At 39.4% G+C, this 21429-nt stretch overlaps 1 protein-coding gene across 1 annotated transcript in view; it reads right to left on the reverse strand.

Moving 5' to 3' along the window:
* Positions 1-21429, reverse strand: part of LOC107659150 (kinesin-like protein KIF26A) — a 100908-nt gene that overhangs the window by 3289 nt on the left and 76190 nt on the right. The window contains exons 5-14 of the mRNA XM_016447988.1: positions 17286-17475; positions 10811-11002; positions 9503-9596; positions 8542-8804; positions 7571-7754; positions 6374-6533; positions 5637-5799; positions 2604-4791; positions 1774-1964; positions 109-259 (exon numbers count right to left, since the gene is read on the reverse strand). Coding sequence (XP_016303474.1) covers positions 109-259; positions 1774-1964; positions 2604-4791; positions 5637-5799; positions 6374-6533; positions 7571-7754; positions 8542-8804; positions 9503-9596; positions 10811-11002; positions 17286-17475 — 3776 coding nt within the window. The remainder of the gene's footprint in view (positions 1-108; positions 260-1773; positions 1965-2603; positions 4792-5636; positions 5800-6373; positions 6534-7570; positions 7755-8541; positions 8805-9502; positions 9597-10810; positions 11003-17285; positions 17476-21429) is intronic.

Raw genomic sequence — 21429 nt, forward strand, 5'->3', positions numbered from 1 at the left:
GTTTGCCATAATACTTTAAAAAGGGAAGGCCATCATTTGATATTCATTAAAATAGAAAAAGTTTGAAAACCCCTGACATTAGACAATAATATACACTTGGGAACTTACATTCTCCCATCCATTTGCTGGGGTCCAGCATGAGACAAGTCTTGGCATCCTCTAGCTCCTTTTTCAGCTTCTCGTGCTTGGCTCTTAACTCCCTGATCTGCTGCTGCCTCTTCTCCAGCATCCTAAGGCGGGTGTTAAAGTACTGCAAACCCTGCAAGTGTGGAACAGCAGTGTGAGTTGCTTACAGTCAACCACAAACCTCTTGCACCTATTCCAAGCACCTGCTAGACTATGTGTGGCCGTCCTCAAGGCTGATTTAAAGTACAATGGCTTAAGCCGAATTGATTCAATGCTCGTAACCTGTACAGAGGATTTAGGTCCTCAGCCCTTTGGTCAGATTAATTAGGGCTAAGCTGAAAATAAAATTAGCATCCAGGTTAAACGCTCGCTGGTCTTCTAGAGGCACGTTTGCTTAAGTGATTAAAAATAAAGATCATGTTCAAGAGGACCCTGTTACTGAAAGGTTGAATTACAGTATAGATTACCCTCCTCTTATCATGTGTATTGTGTCACTACCAGGTGGCCATTAGAAAGTAAATGAAAATGCAAAATAATTACTTCTTTTCTGCAAATATCTCAGGTTTGTCAACTACAGATGAAGAAAAACTCATTCAAGCTTTTATGCTATGCCCACTGCAAACAGAATTAAATTTTACAAAACATAAATAAACTTAGCAGTTATACAAATTCCTACCCACATACATACAGATTCACATAAAACAAGAGGGTGAACAGCCTAATTCTTCATGAGCAAACTGCCAGACTCTAATATGCGAGCTGAGATCATTTTTTCTTAATTGAAAATAAATCAGAGCATCGTTCGACTGAGTTAATGTCTTTTCCTCTCGTCTTCTCCACACAATTGCCTGTGTGATCAGGGTTAGAAACTCACAGAGAAACGGTTAATGACCCATAGACACGCTGTATAGAGTGGGCTATAAAGACCATTCAGGCGGGCCACAGATTGAGGAGCCACACCTCATTCATCACAGGCACCCCTGACCCTCTCCCCAATGCTTTCTCTACTTCTATCTCTCTCACCATCTCTTCCTCTCTCTGGAGAGACCTTAGCTAATCTCACTTCTTTCTGTCCTACAACACCAGTCATCCCTGTCTAACTAAAGCTATCAGTCCAATCTAAAATCAATTAGCCAACATAAGTAATTGTCACAGAGATAAGCTTCATTACTGACAACTGCACTTGTCACGGAATGTGAGAAACATCAGAATCTCATGCTACAATAAGATGCTTTTAGGTTTAGCATAAATAAAACACTGATGTTACTCCATGCTGGGATGGTGCCACATGCTGAACACTAAAGTGAAAAGGATTGAAAATCAATTGTAGGATTGTTTTACGAAGAATAAAAATAAACTGGATAAAGTCACATATTGGGGAAATACCTTTACTCCACTTCTACTAGCCTGTTAGCCTCATGCTAACACTTTTGTTTTTAACCAATTACCAATTTTAAAAAAAAAATGTAACCTTTTTTTTATTTATTTATTTTTAACCAATGATTTAGCATTTCTTGGCAAATAAACTACTTGAACACTACATGAACTTTTGATATACACTTCGTAAATGAACCAGAATGAGACTGAATTCAGTGATTAGCATACAAACAGCATAGAATGCACTTGTCAGACGTACTGTCTTCTTACCTCTGTCAACCCTTCTTTGCGTCTCTGAAGGCGTTCCACGTCATCAATTTCGTACACTTTTATTTCAAAGGGCTCCTTCATAGCACCCCCCAGTGGAGGTAGATCGACCCACTGGCCTGCTGCACCAACCTTCCTGCCCAGAGAAGAGGTGTCTGGCAGAGGAGCAGGAATCAGACGGCGTCGCTGCAGGCCTGGAGGGGTCACACAGGGTAATGCTCTTCATGTGGGCCGGAGATGAACAGCAGAGTTTGTTGGCATGCTTTTAAATATTTATGAGGCTTGCAAGTGGTTACAGGATTTAAAGTAAAAATGATTTTTGGGTAAATGCAGATTACAAAATAGGGTGAGTGCATATTAAAAACCAGAAATGCCTAATAACCTTGAGTTCATAAATTTAAATGGCCTAAATAGACTGACTGGCTAGATGGGATGCTTTACTAATATTTATTGTCCCGGTGGAATCTTAGGTAAAAGCCATGGCACACTGTGCAACATCAATGGTCTTTGATGTCAGACTGTATGAAACATCATAGTGGAGATTTTGGCCCCATTTGTCTCCAATGACTGCTTGTAGGGGCAGTTATACTAGAAGACTGTGATGTAAACCTTGGCTAAGACACTCATTTAAAATTTAAAAAATAATTTTTAGGATGGGAATAATAAGCAATATATTTGGTCCTCATTATCATAGTCTAGATACATTACAACACGTATTACAACAACCTTTACTGTACTACCTATTTTCCATTCTAACCTTTGAAGGCCATCTAATAAATCTTGAATTGATCACCAGTAAATAGTGCCCTGAGTGGTTTCCCAGTAAAACTCACCATTCGATCTCTTTTTGGGAGATTTTGAGGCCTTTGTTCGACTGGACGTGGACACTCCACTCTCACTCATGGAATCATGGGCAGACGATGCACTGCCTGTGGTTTCACTGTCCCTGATCATGCTCTCATAGCCACTGCTGCCTCCACTGTGATAAAAAAGCGCAGTGCGCCCCATGGCAGGAGGCAGTTCACCACTAAGTACACTGCTGTTGTCACTACCGTGGCCACTACTATAGCGCTGAGGACGGCGAGGGGCTGTGATCTTGCTGTAAGGAGAAGGCAAAGGAGCAGCCAGTGGTGTCTCACTGGAAGTTCTGGCATCATTGTTGTCATCTGCTTGGTCAGAGCCCCTGAGGTGTTTCTTGGAGCTACCAACTGCTAATTCACTGACCCGACTGTTGGCTGCACGAATCGCTTGCTTTGTGCCCATAATAGTGCCCCTTCCTTGTTTAGTATTGGAGCTTGTGACAGAGCGAGTTGGGGGCTTTCCAGCTGGAGGTAGACTGGTGTTCCGAGCAGCTGAGACGGCAAGGAACTTGGTGGAGGAGCTAAGAGACTTTGAACCAGTACTCGACAAGGTCTTCCCTTTGTTGCCATTCCCAACAATGGATCTAGGAGTTATACTGGCTTTTATTTGTCCAAGCTTACAAATTCCACTAGTAGATGGAGGGGAAGTAACGGTTGGTGTAGATATTGAACAGGGTGTCCCAGGTTTTGGCACCATTTTAGCAGATTTGCCAGTGCTACTGATACTGACATTACTGTTTTCCCTTGATGTTATTGGTTTGGAACCCACTGAGGTTAAACTGTCACACCTTTCAAGTGACATAAGACTACCAAAATGCCTTCCACTGTCTCCTGCAGAATCATAGTCTTGTTCTGAAAAGCAAATTCCACTGTCACCCAGTGGACTATTTGTTCTTTGTTGGGAGAAAGACTCAGTGTGTAAACCACCAGGTAAATCCATCATGGAGCTGCTGACTGGTCTCTTGTGCACTCCCTTTGATGTCTCATCACTTCTTGGGGTACAAATATTTGTCTTGCAAGACCAGGAGCCGACTGAAGAGTGTGCAGTTGCATGGCCAGCTGTAAATTCCTCCTGTGTCTTGGAAGTAGCACCTTGGTTCAGCTGGGATCTGTTCATCTGGCATGTGTACGCATCAAACTCATCGTTGATGCTGCTGATAATGCTAACAGGCCGTGAGTGAGATGTCAGGGCCTGCAAAGAGCAGTCTGTGTTGATGTTAATGATACTGGATGGTCTCCCATTGTCTGGAACCAGACCAGCAGGTAGCTCTTCCACCACCGTAAACACCAGCTCATCCTCTCCATTGAGCTCCACAGGCTGCTGCAGTGTTACTGTAGTCCTTAAAACATCCCTTTCGAGGCACCTGTTCCTCAGAGTAGCACGTAGATGGCTCATTTCCATAGGACTTCTACTGAGGTGATGGGATCTGCCAGTAATTGGGGAGTCATTGCGTTCTCTCTGCCTTAGGGCTTGCTGGCTCATACCTACTGGAGGTGTCCGTGTGGCTAAGCCACACTCGGTATTCAAAACTGAGGTCTTTGAGATGTTCTGCAAGGATGAAGAGGCATTGGGTTTTTGAATAGGTCCTCTAATAAAAACTTTCTCTCTCACAACAGGCTCTGAATCTTGTCTTAAAGTAGTGTTAATTTCAGACGCTGCCCCATGTTGCATGTGCGCAGGCTTTTGAAGAGAACACTTGGCGGTCCTGTTTGATACAGAAGCCCCTTCTGATGCTTTTTCCACTTCACTTTTGGAGGCCGTCTGTTGGCCTTTTCCTTCACTGGTGAAAATAGATGTGCTCTCACTACCATCAATACACTCAAGCCGTTCCTGTAACTCTGCAAAGGTGTTGCATTTGAGGTGGTCCCCATCAGATTTAGGTCCCTCTTTTACACGCTTCTTGTTCAGAGAGGGAATGATAGGAACAAATGCAGGTGGGCCTTCATTGTCGCTGAGTTCACGATCAGAGATAGGGGTCCCACCAGGCCCCACATAGATCACTGTATCACATGAGTGCTCACTGCTGGAGGAGTAATCTGGGTCACTGGATAACATTGCAGGGTGGTCTGGGTCAAGAGCCACAGTCCGAGGGTAGAAGGGTCTCCGTCTGATGTGTCCCTCTTCACAGGAGCTCTCCCCTCCAGAGGAACTTGATGCATACTGAACAAAATAACATACCAAACTGACTTCAATATGTCTTTGCAGACAGCTCTTTCACAGCACGCAATATATTCAGAGAGACATCCCTTCATGAAACAGCATGTCAATATCAAAGGTGAAAAGTGCATACCAAAGGAGAAGCTAAAATAGTTGTCAATACTATGCATACGTTAGACGGAAAGTATTTTTTAGGTCTATAAAATATAAATATATTCTGTCAAAACAGCTTAATAATGGTGAAAATTGCCTCTGTGATGGGAAAGGTTACATGCTATTCTCCCTCTGGAACAAATGCATTGATTACATTTGTTGATTACATGACAGAGGTCACAGAGAAATTTTGCAGTTAAATTATCACTGTAACATTTGTTTCTCTGACAAAGCATGAATCGTTATTTAAATTGTGAATGATTCTGATGAATAAAATCCAAAATGTAATTTAGGAAAATTACAGTCTTGACCTATTGTAGAATGTATAAAGACAAAAAGTAAATGTAGACAAAATGCTGATAAAAATAAATACTTTTAGCAAATATCATGCTGTCATTGTACCAAAGTCAAAATAAATTATTTACAAAAAAATATATATTAAAAACAATCTGGAAAATATTATTGTTAATTAAAATAATTATAATATAGTTACTAAGCATTTTCACAATAAATAGTGGTCCAAAACATCTTTTTCTCTTTTTCATTTTTTACTTTTAGAAAGGTTTATTGGAGGACTTACTGCCTTATATGATTATCTTGGTACCATGAATGAGTGTCAGTTATTTTTTTAAAGAACTATGAATACATAAGCATACACTATTCAAATGATCAATACATCAATTTGAATCACAAACCTTGGATTTCTTCTTTCTCATGCGGTGAATACGGGAGGCAAGCTGCACAGTGGTGAGAGATTCGGCATAATTGGCTGGCGAGTCAGAGATGTGGGTGATCATGGTGGTTCTACAGTTGATGTTGCCCAGCGATTCCCTCAGCAGCATGGTAAGCTTGCTGTCTCTGAATTATACATCAAAAAATATTCTCGTTAGCCAAAAAGGAAGCTAGGCTTTACAACGTTCTGCTTTTTCCCTCTAACATCATTAAGAGGTTCTCTTAAAATAGAGGATTATGAATCATCCTTGAATAAAAAGAATCCAAAGAAAATTATGCTAACTTTCTGGTGACCTGATTTGGAATGTTTTTATTTTACTCTGTTGTGGAGGATGCTATTTTCTGAAGCCACATTTGAAAGAAAAATATACATTTTCTCTGCTCACGTCATTGTATTTACTATCCCACCTTCCGGTGAGTATTTCGTAATTTCCTTTCAGCATAAATCTGCTACTCCCTGACCCACATTCCTATCAATAGGCCTACATCCCACCTCAAGTCCAGTTCACCCTGGCTGCTTTCTCACCCTGCAAAGCTGGCTAATTGGCTTCATTGATCTGAGGAGGGTGAGAATGAAACCCTTGCAGATGCAGATCAGGAGGACTCAATGTGTGCTCAGAGACACATTACCACCATTAACAGAGATATATCATCTCCCACTATTGGTTTATATTGATTAATTGAACCTCAAAACACATACCTGTATGGCACATGCTTGGCTCCATTGGCCAAGGCTAGGATGACATTTCCAAGGGCACCCAATGACAGACACTGGCCTCTCCCTCCATCTCGCGTTTGACTCAAATCAGACTCACAACTGCCCAAGTCCAGAAGATGCAGACGGCTACGACTCCCAGACACTGCAAAGTTATACACAGCCTGTTAAAACAGAAATTGACTCCCAATGTTGAAGACTCTTTGGGCTTAAAATCCCATTTAAACACAACCTACGAATTATGTAGTTGCTCTGCACATTAAGCTGAGACAGAAGAAAGTATTGTATCATCAAAAAGGCCACAGGTACCACACATCACAGTGTTGCAGGGGACCTTATGAGACAGCAGTTAGATATAGGATCACTGCTAGGTAAGTGGCGATTCAATATCCTTGGCAGTCCATCAAACAGCAAGCAATAAAAGTAATTACAGCTAGTTAGATTACAGTCCCATGTAGGTCACTAGAGTAAAATTCATTCAGCATTATTACAGAAGATGCATTTGTTTCACACTGAGATGGAGGCCATTAACCTCACGTCGGCAGGATTTACAAAGCCAGCGCTTCTCATTTCATGCTGGGCTCTATAAACATCTCTGCAGAAGAGACTCCAGCCTCATTACATATTAAAATCTATTCTGGCTAGTGTCAATGGCCAGAATCCAGCCTGCATTGCAGCGACGGGAGCGCAATATTAATGATCATTCTAATGTTGACATGCTGACTTGACAGGATGGCTACGCCCAGTAATGAAAATGTGCTAACCATTCTTGTTAGCATTCTCGTAGAGCCGTTATCAGCGGGACTAAATTGAGGTAACTGATACTCTCTGTGAACATGGACAGCATGATAATGGAAAAGTCAGGTATCGGCCGCCCTCAGTAACAGTCTTCTCAAAATACTAATGATGCATGAAGATATATGATATGAATTCTCAGACGGTTATAAGGCGCTATAACTTAATTTTTGAGGTGGAGGTAGATAGCCTTTGAAGTTGTTTTATTTTAAACCCTGGAAGTTGTATGGCTCAAAATATTGTTTTAGCATTTCTTCTCAACATTGAAAGTAAACTATTATGCTCTTAAAAGACAAACAACCATATATTAAATATCTTCTGTTGTAAATATCACATTTCAATAAGGCTTTCCTAAATAAATGTGAAAATGAGCACAGTAAGTCATACTTCCTGTTTTGGTGCTCTTCTCCATACGGTACTGGGCAATGTGTAGGGTGAAGAGCATGTGAGAATTCCGGCGGTCCTCTTCCTTACAGTCAGATCTGCTGGTGCTGCGTGCTGCCAGAGCTGCATCCAGGAAGAATGCCGCCCTCTCTGCAGAGTACGCCCGCAACTCGCTCTGGTTCTGCAGCTGGACACATTTTAAAGTGAGAGTGAGACACAGAGATAAAGAAAGAGAATGAAGACTGATGTTGATTAATTAGATTAAAGAACATTTTCATTTGGACAGTAGTCAAAGAATGGTGACTTGCGATTACTGTATACTACCGCTCAAACGTTTGGGGTCAGTATGATTCTTTTTATGAAATAATTTAACACTTTATTTGGCAAGGATCCATTGAATTGATCAAAAGTGACAGTAAAGACATTATTAAGAATATTTAAAAATATTGATATTTTTAAAAAATGCTGTTCTTTTGAACTTTGTAATCATCAAATAATTCAGAAAAAAAATGTATGAGGGTTTTCACAAAAATATTAATCAGCACAACTGTTTACAACTTTGATAATAATAGGATTCTGTGAAACTAAAGACTGGAATAAACAGTAAATTAATAAATTACATGTATTTATTTTAAAAATATGTTAATAATTACATCTATATTTATTTATTTTAAAATATATTAAAATAAAAAAACAGTTATATTGTAGTAATTTATAAACAGTTAAATTGTAATAATATTTCGCAATATTACTATTTTTTACTGTATTTTTTATTAAATAAATGCAGCCATAATGAGCATGAGACCTTTGAACATTAGTGTACATAAAAAAAGACTGTGGCACCTAATTATGTTACATTTTTCAAAATTTTTATCTAAAAACCTAATTTATCTATTTAATCTATTCCCTGGGAATCAAACACATAACCTTGGTATTGCTAGCACCATGCTCTATTATTAACAAGCTCTATGCACCTGTGATCCACAGACCGGATCCTCTCGCAAGGAAATTCCTGCACGCTGACTGTCCTGGGAAGTCCCTGTGGAAAAGTCAGCCAACAGGTCTCGCAGCACCTCCTCCCTGCCACAGATTTCCACAGCAGACACGCGGATGGAGAATCGTGTGCCAGCTTTCTCTTTCCTTTCCTCGATGAGCTTGAAAAGCCAAGAGATAGCACAGGGTGCCACACCCAAGCTCTGTGTAGAGCTGTCCCTGCCAATCATTGTGTAGCTTTTGCCTGTGAAGTAAAAAAACAACAACTGGCTATTGCTAATGAGGGATGTAACCAAACATTCAAAAGTTGTTGGACGACTGCAGATAAAATTTATATTATTTAAAGTGAAAATTGATAGAAAAAAGGGAGCAGGTCAACGTAGACATGATAAAAATTACACTGTCAACTGATTAACTTAGCTTGACTTAACTCCTTAATGATATAAGAGCAGGTCTATAATAGGATTTGTGTTAATAATAGTACTGTCTATGTAAAATGCCCCTAAGCTAATAAAATTAACCCACAAGGATGTTAGTCATGAGAGAATATACCACGCTAAAGCAGAGCAAATGAGCAGCCAAGCTAACTATGGGGGATTGAAGCAGCACGGTGGGAGGCACACAGTCTCTCACAGTGAGGGGCTGATCAACAAGAGAGTAGGACAGAGAGAAACTGAGCGCTTTTCAAACACAAAGTGTAAAACGAGGGCACTCTGTGTTCAACAAACTGCTATTACTGCTCAAACACATAAGCCCTCCCCGCATTTTCCCTGCCTCCTTGTTAGGAAATTTCCAATGCAGCCAAAACAGTGTATTTTGTGACGATTTTCCTTTCGCCTCATGTGACTGAAGGCTACTCCATCAAAACTGCATTCTGAACAATGCATTATTATAAAGTTAATAACTGTCAAATATGGGCTACTTGAATAGATGTCTACTAACCGAGGTTGGCTTGACCAAAACAGAAGATGCAGCCATCTGCCCCGTTAACCACAGACTGGATAACCTCTGCCACTGTCCCCGAGCACACCTCCGCCTGAGGACACAAACCCAGATTTAAACACCAACTCAAACTGTTTTATTAGTTGTACATACAGTATTTATATTCAGACGGACAGACAGATTGACAGACAAACTCAAGAATGACAGAAAGAACGATTGAACAGTAGATTGACAGATTCATATAATGACAGACTGGCAGAATGATAGACAGGACATCAGATAGACAGATGGACAGACAGATAAATAGTTAAAACAGTAGACAGACAGAAAGAACGACAGACAGGCTGGATGACAGACATCAGACAGACAGACAAAAGACAAAGGTGAGACAGAAAGAATGGCAGAACGATAGATAGAATGATCAGACAGAGACAGAGATAGAACAACAGACAATGCGACAAACAGATAGGCAGACAGAAACAGACAGATAGACAGAGCAACAAACAGACAGATAGCTATAATAACAGACAGAAAGACAGACAGACAGACAGACAGATAGACAGACAGTCAGAGATAGAATGGCAGACAGACAGCGTGACAGACGACAGACAGACAGATAGACAGTCAGAGATAGAATGGCAGACAGACAGAGCGACAGACAGAGAGACAGAGAGACAGACAGACAGACAGAACGATCGACAGAGGGATAGAGCCTTGCAAACTTGATCCTTGCTCATCCTTGCAAACTTCCCAAAGAGATGCAGAATACAGTAAGGACACAGATGAAGATTTCAAACCCTGGAATTATGTGTGTGTATTTTGCAGCTTGAGGAAAGCTTTGACAGTGTTGTTGTAAGAACCACCTCTGATGTGTGCTCGCTCAAAGCCTCTTTTGTTGCGAACAATGTGGGGTAGTCATTGATCATCAGACCTGATGTTTCTAGGACAGGAAACCCAAAGACTCCAAACTCCCAAAGAGTTCAGGAGGAAGCAGAGAAAAGAGCAATGTTATCTTTTCCTCTGAGATCCTTTCAGGTGCTGTGGGCTCGGAACGATAACCTCAACTCACCAACCCAAACCTTTTATCTACCTCGCAAACCAAGCGAAACTGAATATCTCCCTTATGCATTGCTTTGATCTCAGCATAGATGTCATGCCTGTTTGACATCAATTCTGTGAAGATTTTGTTCAAAATAAAATTATAAGTACAGACGGGAAATAGTGGATATCTCCTTGGTATAACTTGTAAAATGCTTGCTTTGATTATGCTGATTGCCAAAAATTGAAGCATTTATACCATTACTGTACCTGTGAAGCATCTTGGGTAAAGATGGCATCAAAGGTAAACATCTTTGGGGCGGTGGCAGAAGTGGAGCGTGTGCAGGTGGGTGGCTCACAAAAGGTCAGCTGTTTCTTATGGGCGTCTACCTTGAGAAAGGACATGGATTCTGAGGTGTCTCGCGATCCTTTGGCAGGGCATATCCTCACCATTACTTTCACCTGCAAAGCACACAATTATATTCATATCATAATTATTTTCCTACATCATTTTATTTGTGACACGTTCTTTTTTTATTTTACTTCTGAATTCAAAGCATACGGCTGTAATTGCACCCTCCCACCCACTAATTCACACAATTATTGAGTGGTTTGAGAATATTGTCTTTCAGTTTCCTGGCCAAGAATTCCCCTCATACTGGCAAAGTTGAAAGCATGTAATCATCAGAAGCCCTTCTGCTCCCACACAGGGGACATCCTTCTATAAAGTGTGGCTGGATTCAGAAAACAGACCAACCATGTTCTGACTAGACACTTTATAGACACTGAATACTAACAAATACATAAAATATATGACGTTTTTCATGAAAATATTAGTAGTAGTAGTAGTAGCACAACTGTTATCAATATTGATGATAATAAGAAAGGTTTCTTGAGCTTATTAAAATCAGCTTATTAGAATTATTTCTGAAAGATGTGATCCTGAAGACTTCTTCAGCTTTGCCATCACAGGAATAAATGACATTTTAAATAGATTAAAATATATTAAAATGATGTACTTAACACAAAGGATGGATGCAACATCTATTCCCTTTTTAGTCATAAACATGATTGATAGCAAAGTGAAACATGACTGAGGCAGAACTGTTCATTATTACACCTACTCAATGAAGCAATAATGTACTCGACTGTCTGTGTTTAACACCTTATTTTATAGCTCTGCCACTAGGGACACTTTCAGCAACAAACAGCCCCTGAAGTTTACAGTCCTCCACTGAGATAAAGAATTCAATTGGCAGAGAATAAGGATCTCTGTTCCCCGATCAGGTTCACTATGTTCCTTACTCATACTGACATGTTCAGCATTAATGACTGTTGCAGACTAAGCTTTCCCTTCCAATAAATAGATAGAAGACCAGGAGCTTTTAAATTTTGTTTTTTTTTGTACATATAAGAGGTCATTGTGCTATAAAAACATTATGTAAGTTTCAGAACTCAAAACTTTCTCGTTAGTCTAAAAACAGCTTATATTGAAGCCAATCTGACAGGTTGTGGAATATGCCACTCTATGATGTACTAGTGTGGTTAAGCGCTGCCTCCGCAGAAGATCAACACCTGCTTCTACATCGCTGCCTGTTTAGCCCCGCCCACCGATTCGCGCACGTCATAGGTAAATGACAAGAGCGGCAAACGCAGGTCTACACAGAAACCAAATGATTAACTTTACTGTATTTGATGAACTTTATTTTTGAGGTGCCAGACTGCGTCAGTAAGTACTTGGTCCTTTGTTTACTTAATTTTACTGCGGATTCATTTACAAACAAGTCACAATTCGATGGATGATTTTCAGAAAGACTGAAACTAAAAGACAATGCTGTGCTGACTATATTGGATCTGATGTCACACGACAAGTGTGATTCCATTTACTTCCGAGTCTACAATCCGCCACGCCAGTTCAAACAGAGCACCCTGATGAGGGGAGTCAAAATAGGACAGAAAATAGCCTTTTACTTCTAAATTATGTTTTTTGATGTAAAAATCTTGATAACATTATAAGTGGACCTCAGAGAACAGTACAAAATAAAAAACAAAGGCATATCATGACCCCTTTAAAAGTCACTAGTACCCTAGGCAAGATAAAACAAAACTAAATATAAAACACTTTTTTACAACATAGGGGTTGACATGGTAGTCCAGAAATTTTAATTTAGTAAGCTTGGGGATAAAGGTCCAATAATAAAATGAAATGAAATAATTGTTTTAAAAACCCAACACAACTGCAACTAAATCTGACAGCAAGTGATCACCCTGTATTGAAAAACAATAGCTTATTATGATAGAAAATCCTTTAGTGTTTTAATTACTATGAGTTTTGAGCATTTATAAATTATACAATTCAAATCCATTTTTTTGAACTTGCAATAAAAAGGCAAATTAAGCAATTCCCTTGAATGCAAAAGCAACAGTGATGTGTCAATCAGTCTTTTCCACACAAATTTACTTCCATTACCCTCACTGCATTAGCGCTGCCTTCCCACAATCACCTGTTCCTCTCTACCTGCTGCCTTCTAAGCACTTTGACATTTCCTTTCTCCACAAATAAAAAAAATGAGAGTGTTCATAACCATTTCCTTTACAAGCGTCTCAAAATCAGCAGGCAACATACTTCAACTCAGTGGTGACAGGTTGTGGAATATGCCACTCTATGATGTACTAGTGTGGTTAAGCGCTGCCTCCGCAGAAGATCAACACCTGCTTCTACATCGCTGCCTGTTTAGCCCCGCCCACCGATTCGCGCACGTCATAGGTAAATGACAAGAGCGGCAAACGCAGGTCTACACAGAAACCAAATGATTAACTTTACTGTATTTGATGAACTTTATTTTTGAGGTGCCAGACTGCGTCAGTAAGTACTTGGTCCTTTGTTTACTTAATTTTACTGCGGATTCATTTACAAACAAGTCACAATTCGATGGATGATTTTCAGAAAGACTGAAACTAAAAGACAATGCTGTGCTGACTATATTGGATCTGATGTCACACGACAAGTGTGATTCCATTTACTTCCGAGTCTACAATCCGCCACGCCAGTTCAAACAGAGCACCCTGATGAGGGGAGTCAAAATAGGACAGAAAATAGCCTTTTACTTCTAAATTATGTTTTTTGATGTAAAAATCTTGATAACATTATAAGTGGACCTCAGAGAACAGTACAAAATAAAAAACAAAGGCATATCATGACCCCTTTAAAAGTCACTAGTACCCTAGGCAAGATAAAACAAAACTAAATATAAAACACTTTTTTACAACATAGGGGTTGACATGGTAGTCCAGAAATTTTAATTTAGTAAGCTTGGGGATAAAGGTCCAATAATAAAATGAAATGAAATAATTGTTTTAAAAACCCAACACAACTGCAACTAAATCTGACAGCAAGTGATCACCCTGTATTGAAAAACAATAGCTTATTATGATAGAAAATCCTTTAGTGTTTTAATTACTATGAGTTTTGAGCATTTATAAATTATACAATTCAAATCCATTTTTTTGAACTTGCAATAAAAAGGCAAATTAAGCAATTCCCTTGAATGCAAAAGCAACAGTGATGTGTCAATCAGTCTTTTCCACACAAATTTACTTCCATTACCCTCACTGCATTAGCGCTGCCTTCCCACAATCACCTGTTCCTCTCTACCTGCTGCCTTCTAAGCACTTTGACGTTTCCTTTCTCCACAAATAAAAAAAATGAGAGTGTTCATAACCATTTCCTTTACAAGCGTCTCAAAATCAGCAGGCAACATACTTCAACTCAGTGGGGCTTACTAGCGATCACTTCACTGTCTTTTTCTTGATAAAACTCATTAAAAACTTACAGCTGCCTGCCTTTGGTGTGACTTTAGAAAACTTTTAATGCCATTGTGCACATTTTCTAATGCTGTGTTTGCACAATGCATCAACACAATCGGGTGAACAATTAAGGGAAGGAAAATGCTTTATTCACATAGCCCTCCAACTGCAATGGATATGAGGATGATGTAATAAGCTGACTCCTCCAGAGATGTCTGGATGCATTTTGTGAAGTAACTCAGGTGACCTCACCATTCTTAATGAGCGAATCATCTCCCTGCAGACATGACGCAATATAAACCTGCACCACCTGCTGGTGTTTATGAGTCAGCAGTCTATTATAGTATACTATCTTATGCTAAGAACACACATTATCTTCTTACTTTCCCACAGAGAAGTCGTCCAAAAGCAGACTCTAATGGGTCCCATCTCTTTGAATTTATTTAAAGTGCATCACCCGTGCTGGAGGAGGGTCATACGTGGGTCAGTGCAATCTTCCATGGCTTTTAGACCTCCAGGGGGTGTTAAGGAAAGGAATGAGTTTGTTACCCAAAATAGCGGCAACATGCTGAGATGCTCATGATGCTCTAGAGCAGTGATCCTCAAATCTGGCTCGCGAGATCCACTTTCCTGAGGAGTTTAGCTCTACCCTAATCAAACACACCTGAGTTTGCTAATCAATGTCTTCAGGATCATTAGAAAAACACAGGTAGGTTTGTTTGATTACAGGGTTGGAGCTAAACTCTGCAGGAAAGTGGATCTCGCGAGCCAGATTTGAGGATCACTGCTCTAGAGAGTCCCATGAGAGAGTATATATATGGAACTGTCAGTTACATGACAAGATGTAGCAGTATATGTACAGATGTTCCAGAGAAGACAGTGAAAGGGCATGACCTCAGCTCATTATGGTTAGTAGGTTAATATTAAGCAGATGCTCTTTATACAAAGTGACTCAAAGTACACTAATTGCAGAAACAGTCCCCCTGGAGTGACCTGGGATTAAGTGCTTTGCCTAATGGATACCAACATGCTTTAGCATGACAGTGATCATCCAGTCACTGAGACTTATGGCATTTTAATAGGCAAAACAAGTTATGTTCCGTGTACTGCCTTAAAGAACACATTAGGACGATCTAGGTATGCACAATACTGTATATCGGCACCATGACTATTATTGGCCATTATTAGACTTTTTTTTATTTAATTGGTATTGGTTGATATTGGATATTTAATACTGTTTTTTTACATTCAGATAACATTTGCACTATGCCAATTAAGTTAATCTAAAAAAAAAAACACTAATTTAAAACACTTTTAAAAGAAATCTTCAGCAAATCTCATTTTTCATTCTGTACATTATAAATGTGGGTACAATAAATTTTGTGAAGCATAAAATTCACTTGCAGCATTTAAAACATTTTATTTGATTGTTTTAGTTTTTTATCTTTTATGAATTCAAACAAACCTGTATAGAATTTTAATACCTGTCAGTTAATATGAAACCAATAATCAGCTTACCAGTGTTGGATAACATTTTAATATCATGCATCCCCAAGGGAGATGTTTTATTAGTTTAGTTACATTTAATCTACTTTTACTGTAATTTTCACAAAAATTCAAATAATCCACGGACAAGACTAATATGAATGGCTCTTGAGTCATTGGATATCATAAGCATTTGTGCACTCAGACTGTTCAGCACTAATAAACAGCTCTATTTTGAGAGAGAAATAAGCCTTTCATTCAAATGCCCCCTGATGTCATTCTCTGACCCTTCTGTTTTCATACATTGCTTTTCCCACTCCCACGGCCTTTCAGTCACGTACAACAAGGAATGCTGTCTGGCATTCCGAAGGAGCTTCTTGGAATTCCAACAGCCTGGGAATCAGGACAACTGGGCCACAACCCATGCTGTCACACAGTCTGCTTTGATGGTAACCCGAGAACTAGCCAAATCGATAAACTCACGGGGCATTCTTAAGCAGAGGGCAACCAGGGGTTTATACATGATCTCATTTAATTAATAAAGAAGAAAAAATTCTCTACAATTTTGAAATGCTGTATAAGCGGTCAACATGGTTTCAAGATTACCTATTAGTCATTGTCAGACAACAATAATTTTGGCACAACCTTAATCATCTAGGCTTTGATCATGCTTTACAAACCATTCCCATCCAAAAATCTCTAAAAAAAACTGGTATAGGAGACAAAAAAACTTCTTAAAGGGGTCATATGATGTTGCTAAACAGAATTTTTTTTGTGTATTTGGTGTAATGAAATGTGTTTATGCGGTTTAAGGTTCAAAAAACACATTATTTTCCACATACTGTACATTACTGTTTCTCCTCTATGCCCCGCCTTTCTGAAACGTGTTGATTTTTACAAAGCTCAGCGGTCTGAAAAGCGAGGTGTGCTCTGATTGGCCAGCTATCCAGTGCGCTGTGATTGGCCGAATACCTCAAGCGTGTGACGGAAATGTTACGCCGCTTACCATACTGTGATGCCGTGTCCCGGAGCGACGAGACAAAAACATTAAACCCTATTATAAACGAGGCATTTGTTGCATCCAGTGGGGACATAATTACGGATTATAATGATTTATACTGTCCTTTTACGCGTTGCGTTGCATCGCGGCATGTAAACATAAAACTATGTCTGCATTTGTGATCGGAGAAATGACAAACAATAAGCGCTACTCTACACTGCTCAAAACTCGCGTTTGAATCATCAGTGGCAAATCCTTTAACGGCCGGCGGGCTTGCAGCAACCACATGTGACGACCCACAGTGAAAGCCGATCCGGCAATCCAGAGCGCGAAGTTGATGTATTTCCTTTGAGACCAGCACGGATCAGCTCTAGGCATGACGAAGCGGATATCATCCTCTTTTGGAAGGCCAAACAAAGTAGTTTCGTTTTAGCAATGATGACTTTACTGTACCTTTCCCATCCCAGGGCTGTCCTTAACCTTTGACCCAGCCCTGAGGAGGCATGGGGGTACAGGCGGGGGCGAGAGCTGCAGGGCAGCGCTGAAGCCATCAGTGTAGAAGAACGGCTCTTCTGGGTCAGGTGGGGAGGGCGGAAGCGGCTGAGGCTTCTTTCGTTTGGAGAGGTTCAGCTTCTGGGCAGCCCTGTGTAAGAGCAGCAAACAAAAAGTTAAGTGAAGGAGTCGTGTCTATGAGGCTTTTCCTGCATTGGACCTGCATTGTGATACTTCTCAATATATGTCCTCCAAAGATTTGAGATGAACACATGAATGGATGAGTAACAGTTTCCATGTCCATGACAATCCACAAGAAAACTACATGAGGTGACTCAAAGAATTAAAGGCTGCATTTATTTGATCAAAAATACAGTAAAAACAGAAATGTTGTGAAATATTATTACAGTTTAATGTAGCTGTTATGTATTATAATATATTTCAAAATGTAATTTATTCCTGTGATGGCAAAGCCATTACTCCAGTCTTCAGTGTCACATGATCCTTCCAAAATTGTTTCAATGGACTGATTCGGTGCACAAAAAAAATGTCTTATTATCATTGTTGAAAAGAGTTTTGCTGCTTAATATTTTAAACATACATTTTTTTTCAGGATTTTTTGATGAGAAGAACACAATTTATTTTAAACCGAAATCTTGTGCAATTATATAAAAGCCTTTTACTGTCACTTTTGATTCATTTAAAGGGGTCATATGATGTTGCTAAAAAGAACATTATTTTGTGTATTTGGTGTAATGAAATGACCCCTTTAAAGCAAACAAAAACAAATATTTCGGTAACACTTTATTTTGATAGTCCACTTTAGACATTCTACTAACAGTAAGTAACTTTGCAACTACATGTCAACTAGCAGTCATTAGAGTATTAGTAGACTGTCTGCTTAATATCTTCTAACACTTTACTTTGATGGACCCACAACATACACCATACTGACTATAAGAATCTTTGCAAGTATATGTCAACTTATTCGACTAACCCTAAATCTAACCTAACAGTCTAATCTGAGAGTTAGTAGACATGTAGTTGTGAATTCATGATAATTAGTTGACATGTAGTTGCAAAGTTACTTACTGTTAGTAGAATGTCTAAAGTGTACTATCAAAATAAAGTGTAACCAATCTTTCTGACCCCAAACTTGTGAACAGTAGTGTAAATATTAAATAATAAAATAAAATAAATGTAAAATTATGTAAAATTAAATGAGAAAGTGGGGTGCATAAAGCCTCATAGACAGAGAGAAACTTGATAGGAAGAAAAGTTAAAAGAAAAGACAAAAGTGTTTATTTTAGCCACATAACAAGTACAGGCATAAGATTGCTGACAATGGATAGTTAACGCCTTTAACTACCCATTAACTTAAAGGGATAGTTCACCCAAAAATGAAAATTAGCCCATTATTTACTCACCATCAAGCCATCCTAGGCGTATATGACTTCCTTCTTTCAGATGAATCCAATCAGAGTTATATTAAAAATGATCTTTGATCTTCCAAGCTGTTTAATGGCAGTCAGCGGGTGTTGCAGTTCATCAGTCCAAAAGAAGTGAAATAAAGCGCATCCATCCATAATAAAAAGTGCCTCACACAGCTCCGGGGGGTGAACAAAGGCCTCCTGTAGTGAATCGATGCGTTTTTGTAAGAAAAATATCCATATTCAAAATGTAATAATCACTTTAATCTAGCTTGCGCCAATAGTTGTACACGGAAGCAGCTCCAGGAGGATGATGTAAGATGTCGGCATTGTGCATGTGCCGGTGAGACTCGTGAAAACCAACGTTTGTTTAAAGGAGCAAAGGAAGCAAAGTTTCCTTAGTTTAGCAAAGGAAAACCAATCTCCTCTTGGCTTATATCGAAATCCTCCAACATTCTTCTTTACAAATCCTCGTTTTGTACTTCTAATTCGTGACCGTTGTTTTGTTTTGATCTCTCCCCTGCGCTTCCGTGTTCGTCACTTCTGAGCAGCGCATGCACAAAGCTGATCTCATACGTCATCCGCCCCGGAGCTGCTTCCGTGTACAATAGTGAGTGCAAGCTAGATTTAATTGATTATTACGTTTTAAATATGGTTATTTTTCTTATGGTTGTTTTCTCCTAACGCATCGATTCGCTACAGGAGGCCTTTGTTCACCCCCCGGAGCCGTGTGAGGCACTTTTTATTATGGATGGATGCACTTTATTTCACTTCTTTTGGACTGATGAACTGCAAAACCTGCTGACAACCATTAAACAGCTTGAAAGATCAAAGACAATTTTTAATATAACTCTGACTGGATTCATCTGAAAGAAGTCATATACACCTAGGATGCCTAGAGGGTGAGTAATTCATGGGCTAATTTTCATTTTTGGGTGAAATAACCCTTTAAATCTGATAAACCTTCTTTTTATGGTGTAATCAGAACTATCGAAAATGGTTCATAAAGACACAATGTCTTCATTATTCTAGAAATGTCAAATGTTTTATTTTTGGTTTTGGTTAGGCTTAAGTAAGTATAATTAGCTACACAGTCAAAAGTATGTGGAGACTCCAATTAAGTCAAATCTTCACCCAACGGCAGTGCCTGGCCTCACTTATGCTCCTGTGAAAACTTGCATTCATGTTCCAACATCTAGTCAAGGGCATTCCCAGAGGAGCAGAACCTTAAGGAAGGACAAGATTCCTATTAATGAAAATGTGCATATTGGTGTGATGTTTGGTTGTCCACATGCTTTTGGCCATACATGTCTTGTAATAGTAAAAAGATGCAAGCTAACTAAAGCTGTGTGTGTTTTCCAACAGACGTTTGTGTCTTCATGCCTGTTAGCATGAGGTTGAAGGGCTCGAGGAGAAAAGCTTGAGCTCATTAAATGCCTCACTCTTCATCACATCCTTTCTCTCTCTCCCTCCAACTCCTTCAGCACAGCCTCTTCAGGGGTGAAAAATCACAGAGAACACTGTGTAATTACAGTCTCCATGAAGGACACAAGAGGAGGCCCCCACAGGAAATGTGTATGTGCCATGCATTAAAAGGTGCGATGTGGTGTGTGTGCAAACACACACAGATTACAGAAAGAAATTAGCATTTAGCATTATCTCTATGTGCATGTTTAAATGGGGGACAAAGCACAATTAAGTTAGCATTTTTGGATAAATTGCAAAACCTTTACTGACATTAAATATATCTAAGTTGCATTATTTCATTATTTCCTAAAATATTATAGACACACATTTAAATAAAAATGTATAAATAAATAAATGTTAACAGCAGGGCATTTTGTATACTCACCAAAGTCAATTTTTACTCTAATTTGGCACTTGTCAAGTGTTAATTTTGGACTCTGGGTGTGAATGAGGGAGAGGGACTGAGAGTGAAGATGAAGAGCTTGTAATAGGGGGCATAAGAGGTTGCAAAAAATACTTGAGTGAGAGGAGGAAGGTTTTATTAATGTTAAACCCACCTATGGAGACAAAGCCTCTTCTTTGCCTCCTCCTCCGCACACCTCACCTATTCACACACACACACGCATACAGCGCCTCCTCTAACATAAAATGGAGACCCACGCCCACATGTAGGGCAGAGAGCCACATTCACCGCGTCTGGCTGCACGACAAATGCTTTACAAGCTCTTTATGAAGCACGACACAGTAACGCACACACAAAAGATTGAGATATCAGACTGGAGTGAACGGAGGTGAGTGACCAGAGTGGGTGAAAAGCAGCATGGTAGAGTGAGCTCCGATACACTAGACTGGGCTTTATCCAGATGCACCCACCTGTTAAATCTCCCTTCCCTGCCCTGCAGTGAACAGTCTCCCTCTGGATTTGCTGTTGCTGCTACCAGTTTTACTGCAGGTGAGGTTTTAGGGTTGCAACTAAGAGCAAACCAATGCAGCTTTCTTTACTAAAGCACTTATATAACCTTAATTAGCTTTTCAACAATGGAGCAGAATGTTAGAGAGATAGCTCACCCAATAATGAAAAATTTGGTTAATTTACTCACCCTCATGTCATTCCAAACCTGTATGAATTTCTTTCTTTTATAGAATATATATATATATATATATATATACAGTATATATATATATATATATATATATATATATTTTTT

The sequence above is a fragment of the Sinocyclocheilus anshuiensis genome, unplaced genomic scaffold (genome assembly GCF_001515605.1).
Source record: "Sinocyclocheilus anshuiensis isolate Anshui unplaced genomic scaffold, SAMN03320099.WGS_v1.1 scaffold423, whole genome shotgun sequence".
NCBI lineage: Eukaryota > Metazoa > Chordata > Actinopteri > Cypriniformes > Cyprinidae > Sinocyclocheilus > Sinocyclocheilus anshuiensis.